Raw genomic sequence first — 20,528 nt, forward strand, 5'->3', positions numbered from 1 at the left:
TCACCTTTGATGCTGGGGGGCAATGCCCCCCGTATCTCCGCCCATGCTCCAAAGCGGCTCGAGATCTTTAATCATTGAGAAGAAATATAAGTTAAATAAAAAGCCTTATTTCTCTCTCTCTTTAGTCTTTAATACAGCTTTGGGCAGCTCTGTTAAAAACTGACAGTTTCCTGAACCAGTCATTGCATAGCTTCGTAGCATTACTTCTACACGTTGTGCGCGATTTGCAATTTTGATTTGAAGGGGGAAAAACCGTCCTTTATAGATCCCTTTGTTCAAATGTTTTTCCTTTTTTTTTAAGGCGATACAACTTGATTGTAAAATCACATGTTCCAAATCGTAAATTTCTTTCCGGAAAAAGAGAAAATAAATATATATCAATACAAAATTTTTTCCTTATATAAACGCTCCATTTATCATAAAGTAAAAAGAAAAGTAATGAAAAAAAAAAAGATTGGGGATGTGTGTGTTGTGAGATCGAATCGCCATAAATGGTAAAAATCCACCAGGGGGCGTGTCATTCATTAATGTTGGGATTTTCCGCGCATGCGCAGTGCGCTCGACGCTATGTGAGATAGCTGAAGTCAGTGGTTGGGCCGGTCCCTTAAGTTTTAATAGTGTCAATAAAAAAAAAATAGTAATTATTATATTTTTTTTATCATTAATGTTGTAAATTTGATGGGCGCACGCATATTCTCAATATTATAATATTGGAGACAACACTACGAATAAAAGGTATTTTTTTCTCAATTCTTTTTTTTTTCCTTCCCTACCAACCGGAAATACTTGTATAATTTTTTTTTATACATTTTTGCGATTCCTTATGTACATATTTATGCATATGCGCGTCCAAGTTGTATTTAATGGCTTGTATTTAATACCACGACATTCAATGTTATCTCGCTTATTGATAAAGATTACAATTCTTGGAATAATATTGCTCTAATATCAATGGAAAAAGAATTAAAAATATTAACAAGTGGTTTTTTTGTGTGTGTGCATTGGATAGTGCTAAAGCGATTGCCGCAACGCCTCTTGTTGGCGACATCATATTTGTTTCCTAAATATTCGATTGGTTTGCGCTCTAATTTTTAGAAATTCTTTTAAAATATGTTGCTACTACATATTCTGTACATTGGTGGGAAGTTATGAGTCATCGTCACACATGTATGATCACTAAGCCATGAACTAATAGGTTTGTAATTTGAACCACACCCTTTAACATGAGGAGTGTCAAGATGGATTGATGAGTCAAATGAGGTATTTCAATTTAAATTTTGTGTCTCACAAGATGCATTAATAAGCACCTCTTGTTTAAATTCTATTTGATGTTTTAATTTGTGTGGAGCTATAGGCGTCGAAACCTAGTGGCTGAGGCCCTTTGAGCCCCCAATAAATTTTGTAAGTGGGGGTTAAGCCTCCCCAATAATTTCTGAAAAACAATGCAATGTACCTTATCTCTGCTGCATATGCGTTTGAGTCCTGTATATATATATGGGACGACCAGCAACTTTCAGTCCCCCCCCCCCCCCCAATATTTTCATCATGTCAGTGCCTCTGTGTGGAGCCACTTGTGTGTGCGTGAAAGAAAATTTGGACAGGTTCTTTATTTGTTTTTAAAATTCATGTCTATGGCTAGTTTGAGTGGTATAGTAATGTGAAAATGGTATTATAAAATGTATAAGTTGTATATATAACAGGGCTTGACAAATCCAAAAAAAAATTTGGGTGGCGGTGAAATTTCAGCCAAGAATGATTTAAAACAGCGGAACAGCTATAGTGTAATCCTATATGACGATTTTTCTTTTGGTGAGAAAAATGTCTGAAATCCTGACAGGACGTCACCAAAAGTGAAACGGAGTCATGCTTTCAGATGCTTTTCCCGCCAAAGAAAAAAATTGCCAAAAATAACGGTATGGCTGTTAAAACACAAAAATGATAACAAAAACAGTAACATTCTCGGACTAAATAGGGGGGGGGGAATCGAGATTAAAAATTTTAAATCCTATATATAGTCCAGATACAGGATTAAAAACAAAAAGAACTAGGTCTCATATAAACAACTATCCCTCCTGATATATAAATATTCTGTGGAGTATTAATTCAATTACTTTTTAAGTAATTATAATTTATAAATTTTTTATATAAACCTGGACTCTTTTAAATTTAATGGTCAGGGCAAAAAAAAAAAACTGGGTTCAATAAAAACATGATTGCGGTATATAGTGTCCAGTATGCAAAAAATTTAAAATAGAAATATCAAATGTGTACAACCTGAGACAATCCATATGTAATCCCGTAAACGGAATATACAATACAACATATAAAAAAACATAAAATTGCATGCATATACTAACAGACTGAATTTAAATGCTGCACTCTGCTGATTATAGTTGCTGCAAACTTTCAGAGGTGATGCTACCTTCAGACAACAACCAATAGCAAAAAAAGAAATAATAGCTAGCAGTAATAAAATGCCAATGGAAGAAAATGGCTGACCAGGAAGAAAACTCCAACAGGCTAGAAAGGAAATAGTTGTCAAATTCGCCAACTAGGGATTATAATATAGCTGTTTTATAAAATGTATAAGTTAGCAAGTCTTACCAAATTGCATATGGCAGTGCTTGACAAATCCAAAAAAAATTTAGGTATAAACTAAATGCAATGCAAACGGGTTGAAACAAAAATCCCTCTTACCGATAACTTCCTGGGATGTTTTATTTCCCATGTAAATGAAGCTTTAGCATCTAGGGAAATACATCAAGGCCTTGTTTCAGACATCAGAAGTGTCCATTAATAGGAGGTGACCACTGACAGGGATTGTCTGTTGTGAAGGTTCCACTGTAGGTTATACCTTTTGCTTTTAAATGAATCTGCTGATATAGGTGAATAATAAAATTGATGACAGTATTAAAAGCAACTCGTATTCACAGCTGAGAGTGAAGTGTTATACTAGGCTATGTATTGTCCTTGAGTAATTTGCTGAGCTCCATGTAATGTGGATGGGATGTGAGCTACAAGGCAACTAATGAATCAGATGCTCGAGAGGATCCATCTCATTTTGGTACATCAAATATACTTGTCATGTTTCTGGAATCTTCTATGTCCTAAATCTGTGATGAGATGAGGTTGCAAATGGTTTACATCTACAGAAAAGCAAAAGTCATGCATATTCTCAGAGGAATCACAGAGAAAACAATGGACCTGGGGAAGGGAGTGTCACTATGGTTACAACTGGATATTCTGTTGGCTGAATCAAGTATAGTTTTTGGCTTTGGGAATACCCCAAAATGTTATGTGCAGTGTGATTGCAAACTTTGGTGAATTGGAAGCACATCCACATTATTACCATGGCATTAAGACAGATCCTACTCTGATCTGTTGTTGAACAAGCACTTGTTCTTCCACCTCACAGCCAGAACACAGTGGACAACATATTTAACATTTCTTGTGTAAGTTGTAGTTATTTGTTTAAATAGCTTCATATATATATATATTTGGTGGTTTCCATGAATTATGAAATCGTACAATGTTAATTAAGTTATCATTTTGCCCTGACTGGCTATCGTTTCAATTCTGTGAACGAATTTCCCATGTGCTGGATGAGTACAGCATGTTCTATTTCACATTTTAAAGTATTCTTTTCCCCTTTGCCATACAAAATTCCATTGCTCCAGGAACATTCATGCAAATTTTCAAGTCATTCTGACCAGTGGTTCTTATTTTACAGTGGTTCGAAATCAGAACTTTAGTTATAATCGTCCTTCATATCATATATCATTGCTAATTAATCTGCTTAATTATGCTTCATTAAACACATTGTAATTGCTTAGTTATCATAGTTTTTGCAAAATAGTCCTAATTAAGCATATTGAAAGAGTAACTAGGGAAAACATCTTTATATTATATGGTTAATATTAACATTAAGAGAATTCCCAAACAAAATATTTCCTTAAGCTATAAAATAACTAAATTGCAAATTTTTTTTTAAAAAATATAAGAAATATTTATAGATTAATTTTAATATGGGAATTGTGTTAATTACATCAATAAACATTTTATTTTAATTATTTATGAGAAGTTTGAATGATTTTTCAGAAATTTTAGTTTTTAATGTAAATGTTATCGAAAAAAACCAGTTTAAACCAAAAAAACCCCAGTTTGTTTTTTTTATAAAAAACTTTTTTACCAACCCTGAGTAACAGTTGAGCAGGGGTTTGAAATGCATAGTTCAAATACATCCGAAGAAATTATTTGGTCTTAAAAGAGGGGTTTTACTGTATTAAAATGGATCAATCCCATATTAGTGGGCAAAACATTTGATCCTATGGGCATAGGCTATGCAGAATTTTTTTTGGGGGGGGGGGGGGGGTTCAATTTTTTTCTTAAGGGGATTTACGTTTTTTCCGGCAAAATAACACTATAATCTCGGCTTGAAAGGGGTTAGAACCCCAAAACCCCCACCTTTGCGTATGCCAATGCCTATGGGTGTCTGTAATTATATTGATCTGCATTCGAGGCCTCTACTATTCAACTACCTGCGTAGTTCTTAAGAATAACTGCTATGTATGTAATTATTTTGTAATTAAATGCATATTTCAGTCTGTTTTTCTCAATATAAGTTTTTTTTCCCCTTTCTATAGATGTCCTTCCGTATAGTGAGGAACAGCCGATTCCGGCATGTGTTTGGCCAAGCCTTGAAAAGAGATAGCTGTTATGATAATATAAAGATTACAAAAAGTTCATGGGACTCAAACTTTTGTGCCGTCAACCCCAAGTTCTTAGCGATTGTAATCGAAGCAGCAGGCGGTGGGGCATTTCTCGTTGTTCCTTTGCAGAAAGTGAGCTTAAAATTTTGTCCATTTAACTTGATTAGGATCTGGTTAAAAAAAACTGTCCCCAAAGCAGAATGTTTTGCATTGTTCTGCAACAAGCCCTTGGCTGACTGGAAATGTTCTGCAGTAAAAATTTTCATAATTGTATTTTCTACAATTGTCTTAAAATTCTTCCATATTGTTCTGCAGTAGCACTGATTGTTCTTTGATGTGCGTCACAGATTTTGGCATATTCTGCTTTGGTGGAGGGGACTTATATTTCGAGAATTTCTTTCATAATCACTACATGTAATGTAAAAATGTCAGCTAAATAGCTTTTGTTAAACTCTTTATCAAAAAAATGAATGCATTTTGAACAGAACAACCTAATTCATGTAATAATGTCACTTTTAGCATTTTCTGAATCAACAGCGAAGCAATGAATTGTTTCATAACTTTTTTGTGTGAAATTTTGGACAATGCTATAAAATTTTAAGCAAAATGTTTTTTCTTCCTTTCTCCTGTGTTATGGGTTTCTGTATTTCATATTCCTCTGCTATTACTATAGACTGGTCGATTAGACATGAACTACCCATTAGTGGCTGGTCACAAAGGAGCTGTGCTTGACATTGCGTGGTGTCCCTTCAATGACACTGTGATTGCAAGTGGCTGTGAAGATGGCGTGATCAGAGTCTGGTGCATTCCTGATGGTGGGCTTACTAGGCCTCTTGTAGATCCTGCTGTTGAGCTGTTTGGGCACCAGAGGAGAGCCGGAACGGTATTATGGCATCCCGCAGCCAACAACATACTACTTAGTGCAGGTAAGTTTACTGTCGCAGTCTTCACAATTTTTCCCTACTGGTGGTTTTTTTTTGGGTTGAATAAGATTTACAATTTTTTTCAAGAAATCTGTTATAAAATGTGAATAAATTATTTATTTGCTGTGTCAGAGCAGTTTTTTGACCAGATATTTGCTGATAAATTACATTATTTGTGCTTGACTTAGGATCAGACTGCAAAGTATTTATTTGGAATGTTGGAACTGGTGAGATGATTTCACAGATGGACCATCCCGATATGATATTTCATTGCTGTTTCAACTGGAATGGCAGTCGCCTTGTCACTACATGCAAGGATAAAAAGATACGAATTTTCGATCCTCGTAATGGAGAACTCAAAGCAGTAAGAACTTTCTTTTGTTTTTTTCATATAAATACAAGGTGTAATTAAACTGGCACCACTCAGTAATCTGTTGCTTGATCTAACTACCGGAATAACACCTAACTTTTTTTAGTGGGACTAATGTCACTATGGGAAGGACCCCCGCCTACCAAAAAAAATATAATTATAGTTCCAAATGTCATTGATGGGTGAAATATGGTGCTAAGTATCTACATAGCTGACAATTTGTATAAAGCGAAGGTCAATTCAAAATGCAAATTCACGCATACGTAGATCACAACAGTGCAAATGATTCTACCCATGAAGATACTGTGAAACCTCCCCATTAACAGACATGTTTCTGATCCCTGGTATAGGACTTTAACCAGTCATCTTGTTACGATGCATTTGCCAGCATAGCCATGCGTGATGGTGGGGCTTACGATGGCAAATGTGCTCACACAGACTTGTCGGGATTTTTTTTTTACACTGCACAGTGCCTCCCTAAAGTTCACCCTATCCATAACATTTAGAGCAATTTTTTTTTTGGGGAATCCTCATTTCTATTCTGCATCATTAGTCCCCTCTACCAAATTTGGCATTATTTTAATTGTTATATCGAGCTACCTATGACTGAATAGTGTCAGTTTAATTAACGCCCTGCACTCAAAAATTGCTATTAATTGATAAAAATCAACAAATTTTTGAAGCCATTCAATGGCTCATTTGAGCCAAAGGAAATAATGTAGAATATGGTGATTAGGCCGAAAAAAATTTCTAGGTTTATATAGTACATTAAGTTGGAGCATGTTAGAAAATATTTGTATATAATGATCGATCATCAGCAAAATTTGTCATTCTTATTTGTTCTTTAAAAGCGCTTTTGGCAAAAGGCTTCTAATCAGATTTAAAAGTGCCAATTTCATCAAAAAAAAAAAATTTTTCCACAAAATAAGCACCACATTAGTATTCGTGCCACAGTGAAGGGTGAAAAAAAAATGATAATTTTAACCATTTTGCTTTCACATTCAAATAGTGGAAGCCTCAAGTGTCTAAGGGTTGAATGATACATTAGTGTATGTGCATCTTTGTTTGCCATGGCAAAATGTAATACCCCTACATGTTTTTCTCTTATATTTGCTAGAGTTTGCCGAACGATCAGCTCCAAATACTTGAATAAAATTGATGTGCAAAAATGTGATTAAAGACAAAAACTATGTATTGCATCAGTTTTATTGCTGTAAGCTTGAAAATTATAGTTTAAAAATATGAACTTTATAGCATTTATTCCAAGAAACACAATTTTAAAAAAAATTAAACTTTTTCCTGATCAGAACATAAGGGGGAGTCGATCACAAATGGTTTTCATTCTGTTGCAAAATTATAATTTGATATTAAATATTTGTCTGGTTTTTTTTAATTAATCTGTTGAATGTGTTTTGTACAGGGTGGGCAAAAAGTCTTTTTTGGAGCTTTAAAAATTTATAAAAATTGTAAAAATAACCGAAATAAAAAACGGTTTGCAGGGTTAGCATCGCTAGGGCACAAGAATTTTTTTAAGACATAGATGACGCTGGTACAAGCAACTTCAGTAGAAATATGCAAAAGATGGTTATAAGAACTTGTGTTCCTAATCCACAATCAGTTCACTGTTGTAAACCGTGTATGTGTGTAACGAAAACTTTCCGGATTCTATTTTTGTCTTTCCCAAATATAATTTTGCCAGACAGATGACAACCATGAGATAACTATTTCATTTACTTAAGACTTTTATTACAGCGTTAATATCTTTAGATTTTACAACAAAACATTTTAATTAATCCTGCTCAACATGCATCGGTAAATTTTCTTTAGAGTTTTAGCATTAATATATCTCAGATTCAAAACGTTCTCACCCAATCTGTCTGTCGATTACACCCTTCAGGATGTCACTGTCACAAGAACAAACAAGTCACTTCTTGATTGATCCGTCCGATCTTCAGGTGAAAGGAAAGCTTCATAGGAACAGCATCATGCATCCAAAGATACAACAAACTCGACGAATATCCCATCTTAGATGGGAGCCGATATCTTAGAGACTTCAACATAGGAAGTCTCTAAGGATACAACAAATTACTTTTGACTAGAAGATGAAGAGCACGATCAATGGATAGAACGGTGCCGAGGCACCCAACTAAATCATCAACTCATGGCTTCTGGAACGAAGGGGGGTGAAATGAGAGAAATATAACGATCAACGTCCAAGAACCAACGTGTCTGCTCACTGCACACTAGCGGCATATAAGGGAAAATTCCCTGCCTCACATTATTACCGGAACCAACCCGTATTGAGATTCGGCGGCGCTAGAACGCTTTGACAAATAAATTTGTATACATGAACTTAGAATATTTGTAGAACTATGATATTTGGCATCTGACAGTACAAAATATCGTAAACATGGCAGTCGATCGGCTGCACATGATCTCACCGATCGATCCTGGAATCAATGTAAATGTAATAAAAAAATAAAAATCACTAGAAAAGGACTATTTCCACCGGGGCCTAAATGGTAATGTTACATTTCAATAAGGATGCTGAGTGCAAAGGATAAAGCTTTGTTGGTGAAGTTGTTTCACATGAACCAGGAATCGGTGCCCATTGCCTTGTATAAATTCAGAGTTCAGAAGAATGTGAGGATTGTGAAAAGGGGTCTTTAACAGCGACAGGCCTCATAAAGCTTGTTTAGCGGTTTAAGGAAACTGGAACGCTGGAGAATCATGTAAGAGCCTGACGACCATCTTTAAGAAAGGCACATTTGCCGCATGCTGTTACTCTGGTCAAGGCATTCCTGATAATGTTTGGGGAAGACAATCATTAGTAGGCTTTGCAGGTTCTCATGGCCTCCTCAGTCTCCAGATTTCTGGTCATGGGGATATTTGAAATCCTGAGTGTATCGATCTGGTCCATCCAATCTGTTGGAACTGAAAGATGCAATCCGCTGAGAGGTGTCATGTATACATCTGGACCTGCTACACTTTGCCGTTGCTGGATTTGTGACTCGCCTGCAATGTGTTATCCCCTGTGGTGGTGGTCATGTGGAACATATACTGCTGTAATAAACGATTTGGAGGCATTCTGTTCGTTATTTGCATCTTTTCTTTGCCTTGTGTATTTCAGCGCCACCTATTGGCTGTTTTTATTTTTTTCAGTCTTAAAATTTCTGTGACCTAGGAATGTAACCCTGCAAACAGTTTTTTTATTTCGGTTATTTTTCCAGTTTTTATGAATTAAAGTTTCTACCTACTTTTTGCCCACCCTGTATTTCAAGTGCATGAAATATATTTTTATACTCATGTTTACATTTGTTCTTGAAATAGGAATCGACTGGTCATGAGGGAGCGAAGCCACAAAGAGCCATTTATTTAAGAAATGGTACATTATTAACTGTAGGTTTTTCTCGCATGAGTGAAAGGCAGTATGCGCTCAGGAAGGAGGTATCAATGCCATAAATTACATATTTTTCATTGTAAAAGTGAATTGAATATTGCTATCAAATATCAGGAAAAAGAAAATTAACTCGTAAGAAAATGTCATCAATAAACGAATCAGTTTTTTTATTGTGAAATCAATTGCAGAATATCTAATAGTAATAGTTATGTGATGGTGGAAAGTTTCTTTTAAGCTCATTTCATTTAATCTGGCCTGGGCTTGAATCTTGATCATTGTAAACATGATTGTTCTGTGTATTGTTATTGAATTTTTTTTTAAACATTGATCATGTACATTTTCATTGTATGAAACAGTGTAAAACAAATTTTTAGATAAAGATTTTACACATTTTTTCCTTTATTTCTTTTCTTGCAGAATGCCTTATCCGATCCTATAATACTAGAAACATTAGACACTAGCAATGGTGTTCTGTATCCATTTTATGATCCCGATGTGAATTTATTGTACCTGTGTGCCAAAGTAAGTTATTCACATATTCGTTCAGCGAAATCTGTTTGCTAGTTTTTTTTTCTTCATTTACTATTACAACTCGCATCAAGATTTTCCCTTTAACTTGTGTGGAATAGTTTGAATTTGGCAGGTAGTCATTGCGCCTATATCTTGCCAACCCGTAATGTTTAATATATTTTGCCAGTAGACTGATAATATATTATACCATCACAGCGAAATAGTAAATGATAGATAAATACTGAATTGTCCTAATGTCTGATCAATAAAATTAATGATTTATTGGATATAAGAAATCCTAGCATTTACAAGCATTATTCAGTCTTTCACTAATTCACTGTGACAACCTAGCATTTATTGATTGAAAGAGACTAAACTCACACTGTCCTGTCACCTTTTACTCTTTGAGTATCGCTTTTACTCTTGAGTATAAAATTCAAGCATTTTTTACAGAATTTGCCTTTTCTATGCAAATTAAATTTGACTACTCTGAGATAAAATAATGACTCTGCCTTTACAGTATATTGTGTAAGAAACAACTTGGTTAGTTTGATTTTCTTTTCAAAAATTGTCCTTGAATTACCTATCGTATTTAATGTAGATATTACTTTGTTAATACTCTTTTTCAATGATTTGTCTAATTTGAAGCTAAAAAACTAAGCAAAAATCCATTTTAGTACAAGCTAACATGAACAGTTTTGGAAAAGTTCTGAAAGCTATTCCTAGAAGCTTTGACTAAGTTGTCAAACAATGGTTCTAACCCTCAAACTGTCTGCATTGCTTTTAGATGGCTTTAGTGGCCTGTTCAATTGCTTTCTGATGGCTTTAGTGGCCTGCTCAATTGCTTTCTGATGGCTTTAGTGGCCTGCTCAATTGCTTTCTGATGGCTTTAGTGGCCTGCTCAATTGCTTTCTGATGATTTGAATTAGATTGATATTGTTGCTATCTTGATGAAATTTTCGAAAAGACATTGGTGTTACTATTAACAGAGTTCCCACTTGTCCTATTTTTTTATCAAATCTTGTCAACAAAATTCGTGTAACTCTTTTTAAATGAAAAGGGAATCCTCAAAATATTTCTAAATAATACATATGTAGTAGATTGAAATTAATGATTCTGCAAAAACAAAAATTATATAGTTTTTCAGGTTATTTGAGGGGGGATGTGTATGTGGTCCATGTGGTTTATTTTGCTAGCTTAAGGGTTCAAAAACTCATTTTGTGACTGTTTTGAATAATCAATAAAAACTTCTATCTGGATAGAATTTTTTTTTTTATTTATTACATGTCTTGGACTATTCATTGTACAGTAACTGAAATTTAGCATTCAAAATTATGGTGCACATCTTGTGTGTAGGTGAAACAACTGTTTCCATAATAAAGCAGTTGAATACATTGTTCTTTTCTAGGTTTTATGACTCTGCTACTCAATAGCCATTCAATTGTCTTCTGTATTTTTAAGACATGCAGAGTCATAAATAATGTTTACAAAGCTCTGTAAGAGCTAGAAATGAAGGTGCTTCATTTGTGAAAAACAATCATGCTGAATCATATGAAACAGTGGAAAAACCAAAATTGGTTTTATTACCAAATCATTTCTGTCATTTTGCTTTGGCTTGAATCAGTGGTATATGATACTGAAATAATGCTATGAAAAAAAATTGAAATTTTTTAAAAATAAAAATATTTTTGTTTTTTCTCCATAAGGCTATGATTGTTTTATGGGGGGAGCCCGTATTGAGTTCTCTTCAAAAATTATATTTAGTATGCTGTGTTAAAATTCATATTTGGTAAATGTATTGAAATAAAAATTCCTTCCAGGGTGATAGTAACATCCGTTACTTCGAAATTACTGATGAATCTCCGTATATTCATTATATTAATACATTTCAATCCAGTGAACCTCAGCGTGGTATGGGCATGATGCCGAAGCGAGGTTGTGATGTTCGCCAGTGTGAAATAGGCCGGTAATATATTCTTTTGTGTTTTTTTTCTCAACTTTGTTTTACTGTAATTCAGAACTGGTTCAGGATCTCGTATTGTAAATTCCTCCTTGTAAAAAAAAGTGTTCTTCATTTTTGACATTTGAAGTAGGCTAAACTTTCAAATTATTAATGAAAACATTATTACTATTTCTTAGAAGAAATAGATTAGTTATGTGGTTCTTATCTCTTACTGTAAATTGCATATGATACACAGAACCAGAGTCATGACACTAGGATTTTTGCCTTGGGGGGGGGGGGCAGACACTATTTTTCTGCCCCTTCCTCTGTAAAAATAGATAATTTTTTATAACCATGGGGGTTTCTTTTGTTCCCTTTAAAGATTGCTGCTGGGGCATGAGCCTCTTTTCCACCAGCTAGCTCTCATTCCCTAAGAAGTCAAAGTGAAAATTATGTGCAGTTTCCTATAAATTTGGACAGATTTTAAAAAAAATCAACAAATTGATGTAAGGCGGTTTGGTGCGGTTTAAACCCTTATTCTTGTCGAAGAGTCAGATTTTTTTGATGTAGGAAAGAAAAATTCAAATTCTTGTTTATATATAATGCCGCAGAGTCTTGTTTCCTGCAGCAAATTTAAACCATTAAAAAGAAGATGGGAATCACCTTTTTTCAGATAGTGAATGCAAATTAAATTACAGATTTGTTACATTCTTTTAGACTACAAAGTTGACATTGGTAGAAAAGATGCATTTAGTGAACACTCTCTCTGCTGGATGTTTTCCACATATTTTTTAATATGGCTAAATAGACTTCCCTATCAATGAAAATTTTAACTTAAAATTTCATTATTTTTAACATCAATTGTTGTTTTTCAGTTTTTTTAAATTAGTTTAAATTTATGGTTTACCCTGTATAACTGAAGTTGCATGTTTTAATTTATTTATCACGCAATTACTATTGAAATCTAGAGATGAACCCAGATGCAATCCGCACACACACACATCAAACACTGAGAATGAAAAAGCCATATAAATGAAATTCCTGTGTAATATTGTTTTTGTTTTGTATTCAATAAAAACTTCTGCCCTCAAGTGTCTTATTTTTGCCTTTCAGATTTTACAAGCTACATTCCCGAGGTTTATGTGAAGTCATTGCATTCACTGTGCCAAGAAAGGTGGTTTTTGTTTTCATCTGCACTGAATTTGTTTTCCATTTTGAATACTTAGTTTTTTAATTATCAAAAATAAGCTCTTGTAGCTGCATTGAAACCCTTGGGGTCGATTAAGGGGTCTCCTATTTTTTTAACATGGTATAAAACTTATGTACAAATGTTGTCAAAAATATTTATCCACTCATTTATTCCAAATTTTTTACTTATATTTGCGTATGCTATCCGCGATGTCAATACAAAATTGAATACATCTGCAATACTTAATGTTTTACATATTTAAAAAAAAATACATTAAAAACAGCTTGCACGAATGATAAAATAACATGCTATCAATAAAATTGAATAAAGACTGATTCAAAATAAAGGACTGTTCAGTTCATAAAATGACAGATTTGAGATCCATTCATAAATACTTGGGTTACAAAAATTGATTTTTTTTAAAAATTTAGTTTTGAATAAGATTGAGTCAAGGAAATCTCAATCTTTTCCATCATTTTATAAACTGAACAGTTTTCTTTATTTTGGATCATTTTTTATTCAATTAAATTGATTTCATGTAACTTTATCATGCATGCAAGCTGCTTTTAATGTGGTTTTTTTTAAAGTGTCAGAGGAATGTAAAATTTTGTATCTTGGCAATAGGATAGCATACACAATCAAATAATATGTGGTAAAAATTTGAAAAAAATCAGTGGAAAAATAATTTTACATAAGAAAGTTTTTCACCATGTTCAAAGGTAGGAGAATCCTTAAATAAAATTTCAAGCAGTCAACCCAGACAGCCATGTACAAGACTTGCGCCTAGTGTCATCTCACTAATGGAGAATATACAAATAATAATGATTAATAAGAAAACTATAAAAATTATATATTTGTGAAAAAATATAGCTTATAAGTAGTGTGGAATAAATTTTTAATTTCCTGGTATCTTCATATTCCGTTTTCTTGCTAAAGGCAGCTATTACGTACAGTAGTAATTAGTAATCACATTTGTCTACCTTGTTGCTTTCTCGAAAATGAAAATTTGTGTGAGTACTATTCTCTACCCAATGAATAAAAATTCAGTTTCTAGACTAACTTAATCTGTAATAAATTACCCCTTTCTGAGAGCTAGTGGAGAAAGGAAAATTATGTTCTACGCTACATGTAACAGTTACTAGTGAAACCATGTCATAGGAAAATCACTTTTTCAAACTCTTTGAACATGTTTTGTTTCAAATTTCAGTCTGAACTTTTCCAAGATGACCTCTATCCTGATACTCAGGGAGATATCCCAGCTCTAAATGCAGAGGAGTGGATTCAAGGAAAAGATGCTGATCCCATTCTGGTGAGTTTGGGACTTTAGGATTTTTTTTTATTTTAAGAAACTAATAAACTGTGTATGATAACTTCTTTTTTTATGCTATAGTGATGATAATGTTATAGTGAAAGCAAACGAACATTATCCTTTCAGATGAACATTAGAAAATAATCAGGTAGTTAAATCATTAGAGTTTTTGCTTTCAACATTTTACCAATTCTTTTTTTAATGTTTTCATGTGTCAAAATAGTTCAAATACTGATTAATTGTAAATCAAAGTCATATACCAACAGTAAAAATGTTTTTCGATCAGAATTTTCAAATAAAATAAATATGGATGCGATATATATTTTCTCTAATTTTTTTATCACTCGAATTTCTGTTGTCATATCATAGCTGCCAGAATTTTCCGGGAATCTCCGGAATTTTAGCTTCATCCCTCAACCTCCCGAAAAGTTCTTAAATCTCCTGAATTTTTACAAAAATCACAAAAAATCCCTAATTGTCCTTAAAAATTCCCTACTTCATTAAAAAAAATCCCTCTTAAAAACCATCCCTAAGGAATTTCTTGTGGGGCATGAAGTCTTTTGCCTCTGTTTGTTTCCCTTTCGAAATGACGTCACACGTTGTAAATGGGTAAATTTCCTTTTTAAGAAAGTTTTACAAACCCTCTGATGGTAATAAGAAAGTTTGTCTTATCGTGCAGGGAAATAGCTTAGCAGCCAATAGTCCTGGATAATAATTGAAGATTATGGTGACGTGCATGTGGTCAAAATTTCTTTCGTTGAAGTTACGTACGTGCGATATAACAAAACATGAATACTGTTAAGCAAAAACATATTTAATCAATTTTAAAGATACTTATTTCCTGATGAATTTCTTTTCATCAAACGTTCCAGAAAAGGGCAGACTTTTCCTTTTTGTACAAGTTGTGTTATGGACATAAACATCGACCATGGTGGAAAGACTGACATCACCCATGTGAATGGAAAAAAAAACATTGATTGTCACAAAAAAAGTCAATGTTCTTCAAAAATTTACGCTTTTTTTCCCTTCATCTTCCGATGATTTTGGGGTCGTTTGCGCAGAATGTTTGTTCACAGCGTTTCTGATTGAACACAATATTTATTTTTTTAGATCTCCATTTTGAAGTTTTGGCCACTAATTTCACTTGTTTTGTGCGTAGGGGTTTTATTCCCAAGGGTTTAACTTCCATGTGTGTAAAATCCCTATTTTATTTGGAAAAATCCCCTTTGCATTTATTAGGGAGTGGTTTTAGCATAAAATATGGGTTCGCGCAAAAATCTCCAGAATTTTCATTTTCAAAAGTTGGCAGCTATGTCATATAAAATGCTTTTTCCATTCAAAGTAATTTTAATTATCACCACTGGTGAAGCAATGGGGGTCCCTTGAGCCAAAATTTTAAATGAAAGTAGTAAAAATGGTTCCCCTCCGCCTTCAATTATTTAACTTTTTAGCAAACTGACATATAATTAATTTTTAATAATCAATCAATATTGGACAAAATAATAGCTCATGAGTACATTTTTGATGATACTCACTATGAAAAACTGAAAGAAATGCTTGCTCTCAATATAATCCCCTCTACAACAACATTTTCCTCAGGTACGCAGAATATCGCATCTATCTAGGTTTCACTGTATTTCTGGGACAGACTTTCCCAAACTGTCCTTTTTTTAAAAAACAGTTCTGCCCCCCCCCCCCTTCAGTTTTTTCCTCATTGCCCCCAAACTTAAGATAATCCATAGATCCGATATCACATCCATATCATCTTCCGCCTTTCTGAACCCATTCCAACCCCCCAGAGATCATTATTGCCCATTTTAGGAAACCCAGATGTAGAACACTTTTTATCTCCCTCTTAAGTGATCTCACAGGAACCTATATTGTAAGTATGAGTTACAACTATGTATTATCACTATCTTCTTCCCCAAAGGGGTTATTGTCCTGGTTATTTTTTTTTGGAAAACAATGATCTAGAAATTAATTTAGATTTGTTTTGAATGAAATTTTGCATGTCAAAGGGAGGGAGAAAGAATCATTTATGCAGATTTTATTGATAATGATAAATCAACAATTTTGATATTGGAATTTCTTTGTCTTAATAGCTATGTAATTTTTGTATTTTAGACTAGATGAACTGATGTGGCATTGCTTGTGTTCCTTAGTTTAACATATTAATTAGATGAACATTTGTGGATTTTACAATATGTTTATTCCTTCTATTTCAGATGTCGCTCAAAGATGGTTTCGTTCCGTCATCAAAGAAGCAAGAGTTCAAAGTTACTGGGAAACCCAACATATTAGATAAGTTGAGCAATAAAACTGCTACCACACCTCAACCTACTGTGAGTTATTGCTATACATTGAAGTATTTATGAATGCATACCATAAATGTTTTTGTTATTAATTTCCACAAAAGAAAGTGTAGTATGTATTTCATGAGCTTATATGCAAAATGATTTCAGTGCTGATTATTTTCCTATCTGCAGATGCAAATTCTAATTCTGGTATGGGATAAATGTTATGATTTGAAATTTTCTTTGAATTCCTTGTTATTTAAGAGTTGATATCTCAAAGATGTTACAACAGAATGAATCATGCGAATAGATTCTTGTCCTTTTTGAGTTCACTTGGAGCAATACAATATATATATATATATATATATATATGTTCTATAAGGTCTTATCTCTAGTGTAGACAGGCAAGAGGGATGGGAACCTTGACCTACATTGAATTTTTTTAAGGCAGGATGAGAAGCCAGAGTTTTGGATTCTCTTTTTATTTCAATTTTAAGTTGTTATTAGCTAATATATTTTCATGTCAAGTATATTAGCTAATATACCATATTATATACTGGTGTTTAAGGATGGCTGTTTGTGTGAGGGGTTGTCTTATGTATGGGGTGAATTTTTGCAGTCCTCGAGTGAAAGATGTGGCTTTTACATAAGTATAACACTGAACTTGTTGCTCGCATTCATTCTTCTGTGTGTTTGTCCTTTTTATTTTGTAACTAACCTTTATCATGCTCCCCCCCCCCCCCTCTAGCTAGGACTGATTTGGTTGTAATTTTCTAGATTCAAATCTGAAAATTTTCTTCCTCTAAATTTGATTATAAGCTTATTAATTTAAGGAGTAAATGATCATTCAGATTTTTAAAGAGATCCTAAAATTTAAAGCTTATCTTGAGCAATATCTAGTTTCGATATTTCAATTTCATAATTAGCTATTTTATTTTTCAAGTAAGATTTATGTATGAGGGACATATAATAAATATGCTTGTTGAAAAAAATTAATTTTCATTCCAATTAGACTCATAAAGTTGAAGAACTGTACGAGGAAATTAAGAAACTGAAAAATACTGTCCAGAAGCATGAAGCTCGAATTCGGGAGCTGGAGAAAAGGATCGAGGGAAGAACCGGAAACCTCAATATCCACAACAAGGCACAAAGTAATAGTCATGGAGAGAAGCATTTTCTCCCAGATGAAGTGTGATGCTGCCAATTTTTTTTGTACTCAAACTTCCAATTTATGAACAGTACCTAGCTCAGCACAAAATTTGTGAGATGTGCATGTTTTGCAAGTCGTACTTTGAAAAAAAAAAATGTGGTTTGTGAAAGTTTTTAAATGTACGAGTTTCGTTCTTCCCGCAGTGAATAAACTTTCATACTCTTTTTTACAAGCATTTCTTTTGTTATGTAACTATTGTAAAATTTGATTTGTAAATATATACCTCTTGTAGCACGTTCTTTTCTTCTGTCTTTTTCTGTAAAGCTTTTTTTATATATATATACATATATGTTTGAAAATTATTTTTTAACAGATGGTCTTTTTGTTTATATTATACATATAGCTAGTTTCTTTTGTAAGTATTTTTTCCTTTCCCCCCAAAGCGTAAATGTTTTTAATATATTTGTTTATGCTCGATTACCTGCTGTGTAGTTAATGAGATTTTATTTTGTTATGTTTGTTCGCGTACCTCTATGACCAGTTAATTTCTCATTTCTCCCTTTAAAAAAATGCAAAAAGGTTCCCTTTCCCTGCAATGCAATTTTTTTTTCTCCTAAAGACCATAAATATGTTTCAGACCTTTGCTAATTAAGACTCAAATCACAAAATGTATTTCTTGATTTCCTAAACACGAATGCAAGCTGTCATATTTATTTCTGTGTTGTAATGTTAGAAGAAAATTGGTTTTTCTTTATTCTTGTGTTCATCTTTGTCCAAATAGGATTAAAAGAATTTTTTTTTATTTTCCTTGCACACATATATTTCTAATTCAATGCCCTTCTAAAAAATCATGTTCTCTGTGCTTGTCACAATTTGTCTTTGCATTGTAGACGAGACTTTTGCTATTTTCTTTAAAATTTGTATTAGAATTTTCGTTTTGTCAATGGAATGTCAGTTTTTTTTTTTAAATAATCATCAGTCATATTCATTTGTCAAGATGGATCATCTTAGAATGGAGTGAATTCTTGGGACGTCAGTCATGGAGTGGGATTTTCACGATTACCTTGTTGCGTACAGGGAAATTTCAGAGAAATAATCGTGGAGTCATCTTAAAAAAAAATGTCTGGCACAGAACATTTGTTGGAATTAAAGATTTTGATACAAAAAAATTCCAAGAAATGAGTTTTTTTGCAATTAGTTTATAACAAATGTCGTAAATATTTGGAAACGTTTTTTGTGATTCAGATTTAGTTTTTTTTGTTTGTTCTGTGTGTACTTAAATTTCATCCACACAATTACTCATGACTTTAATGTAAAAGGTGGAACTCCATCAAAGACCTGTAACAAAGCTTTTATATGACAATCAATAGAGAGACAGACAAGACACGAGAAAGTTGTCATGCAGAGTGTATAGCCTACTTCATGATTTTAAACCTTATATGAAACAATCATGCTAGAATGTTCATGGAAACTAGCATCCCTGTGAAATTTACATCAATGCTGCTCAGCAACAAAATAAAATATCCAAACTATTCTAAAATCGAAAATTTTTGCTGAAAGATTTTATTGCTGCGCAATATGATTAAAATAATCGACAGCAAAGAGAAATTTCGAAAATTATGAACTTATTTTGTGAGCAGTTTTTGATGGAACACAAACCATTGTCTTCATCCAATGATTTATAAATTGATGTTTCAATTCTTAAATTAAGGAAGATTCATCACATTTTCTTCGTTTTTCCTCAAGTATATTTTTATTCAGTTGAAATTGAACAATGTAGATTTGGACACTTGAAAACATCCTTCATGCTTGGATATGTTTCCATCTAGATAATATAGGATATAAAAAATGTTTATTGTAAGAATCCATGAAGTTAATATAGGTATTAGAATAGGGGCTTGATAAATCGAAGAAAAATGTTGGCACTAGCCTAATTTGTTGGAAGCCAAACTATTCTCCCCAAACCAGGAAAAAGGTCCAAAATTTTCTACTTTTCCCAGACTTGTCGACCTCTTTTGTATATTTGCAGATATGCTAAAATAAATTCTAAAAATTTTGTTTTCTACCATAGTAAAATCTTAGTTGCCAAAGCGATCTAGGGCCTGAAATTTGTCAAGTCCTGCATTCAAAATATGGAGAATATTTCAAGATTCTAAACATGAAATCGATTTTTATATATATAGCATTCGTAGAATGCTTTAAGTAATTATTGGGCTATTAAAGTCTGCTTAATTTGAAAAATTGAATTATCTCAAACGTAACGGTGATAAAATATTTTAGAATTTGATTTCAATACCCAAGATCTGGCGATTCCTTTTAGTGTTATTTTATGTATATGTGTAAGTTATGTATAAGCATTTATTTTTTATATTTGCTATCAGTACAAAGAGCTTGAAAGCTAATGAGCACATTAATGTGTTTGTCCTGCTCAAAAGCTGTAAAGAATTGCGAATTTTGCTCAAGAGTATGCTGGGAAAAAAAATGCAAGTGACGTGTATGTGTTTTTTTAAATAATATAGTTCTTCCAATTTAAACATTCCATTAGTACATAAATTTTCATTTATAAACATTGAAAGAATTTACTGTCATCGTATACTGCATTTACACTGTTGAGAGAATGACATTTTTTTCCCATTTTAATAATTTTCCGGTATAAAAAGAATTTCTTGTGTATTATGAATTTTCCTTTGGAAAATATAAAATAAAATGAAATTTAAAATTTGCTTTGAAAA

The 20,528-nt window shown here is 33.0% G+C and overlaps 1 protein-coding gene across 2 annotated transcripts; it reads left to right on the forward strand.

Annotated features, from left to right (window-relative positions):
* Window positions 1-546: 546 nt before the first annotated feature.
* LOC149076318 (coronin-6-like) lies at window positions 547-20,528 on the forward strand. 2 transcript variants are annotated; one of them, XM_089243879.1, is made up of 11 exons: window positions 547-735; window positions 4,644-4,841; window positions 5,383-5,635; window positions 5,821-5,996; window positions 9,333-9,449; window positions 9,820-9,924; window positions 11,733-11,878; window positions 12,968-13,028; window positions 14,251-14,352; window positions 16,578-16,694; window positions 17,659-20,528. In XM_089243879.1, exons 2-11 carry the CDS (start codon window positions 4,644-4,646, stop codon window positions 17,839-17,841), a joined length of 1,458 nt encoding a protein of 485 aa, XP_089100005.1. In that variant the 5' UTR covers window positions 547-735; the 3' UTR covers window positions 17,842-20,528. The 2 variants fall into 2 exon arrangements, with proteins under 2 accessions (XP_089100005.1, XP_089100006.1); XM_089243880.1 differs by lacking the exon at window positions 547-735 and adding an exon at window positions 929-1,260.

This window comes from Pholcus phalangioides, unplaced genomic scaffold, assembly GCF_987345545.1.
Source record: "Pholcus phalangioides strain wild (caught in Gottingen) unplaced genomic scaffold, Ppha-v1.0 ptg000015l_1, whole genome shotgun sequence".
Lineage (NCBI taxonomy): Eukaryota > Metazoa > Arthropoda > Arachnida > Araneae > Pholcidae > Pholcus > Pholcus phalangioides.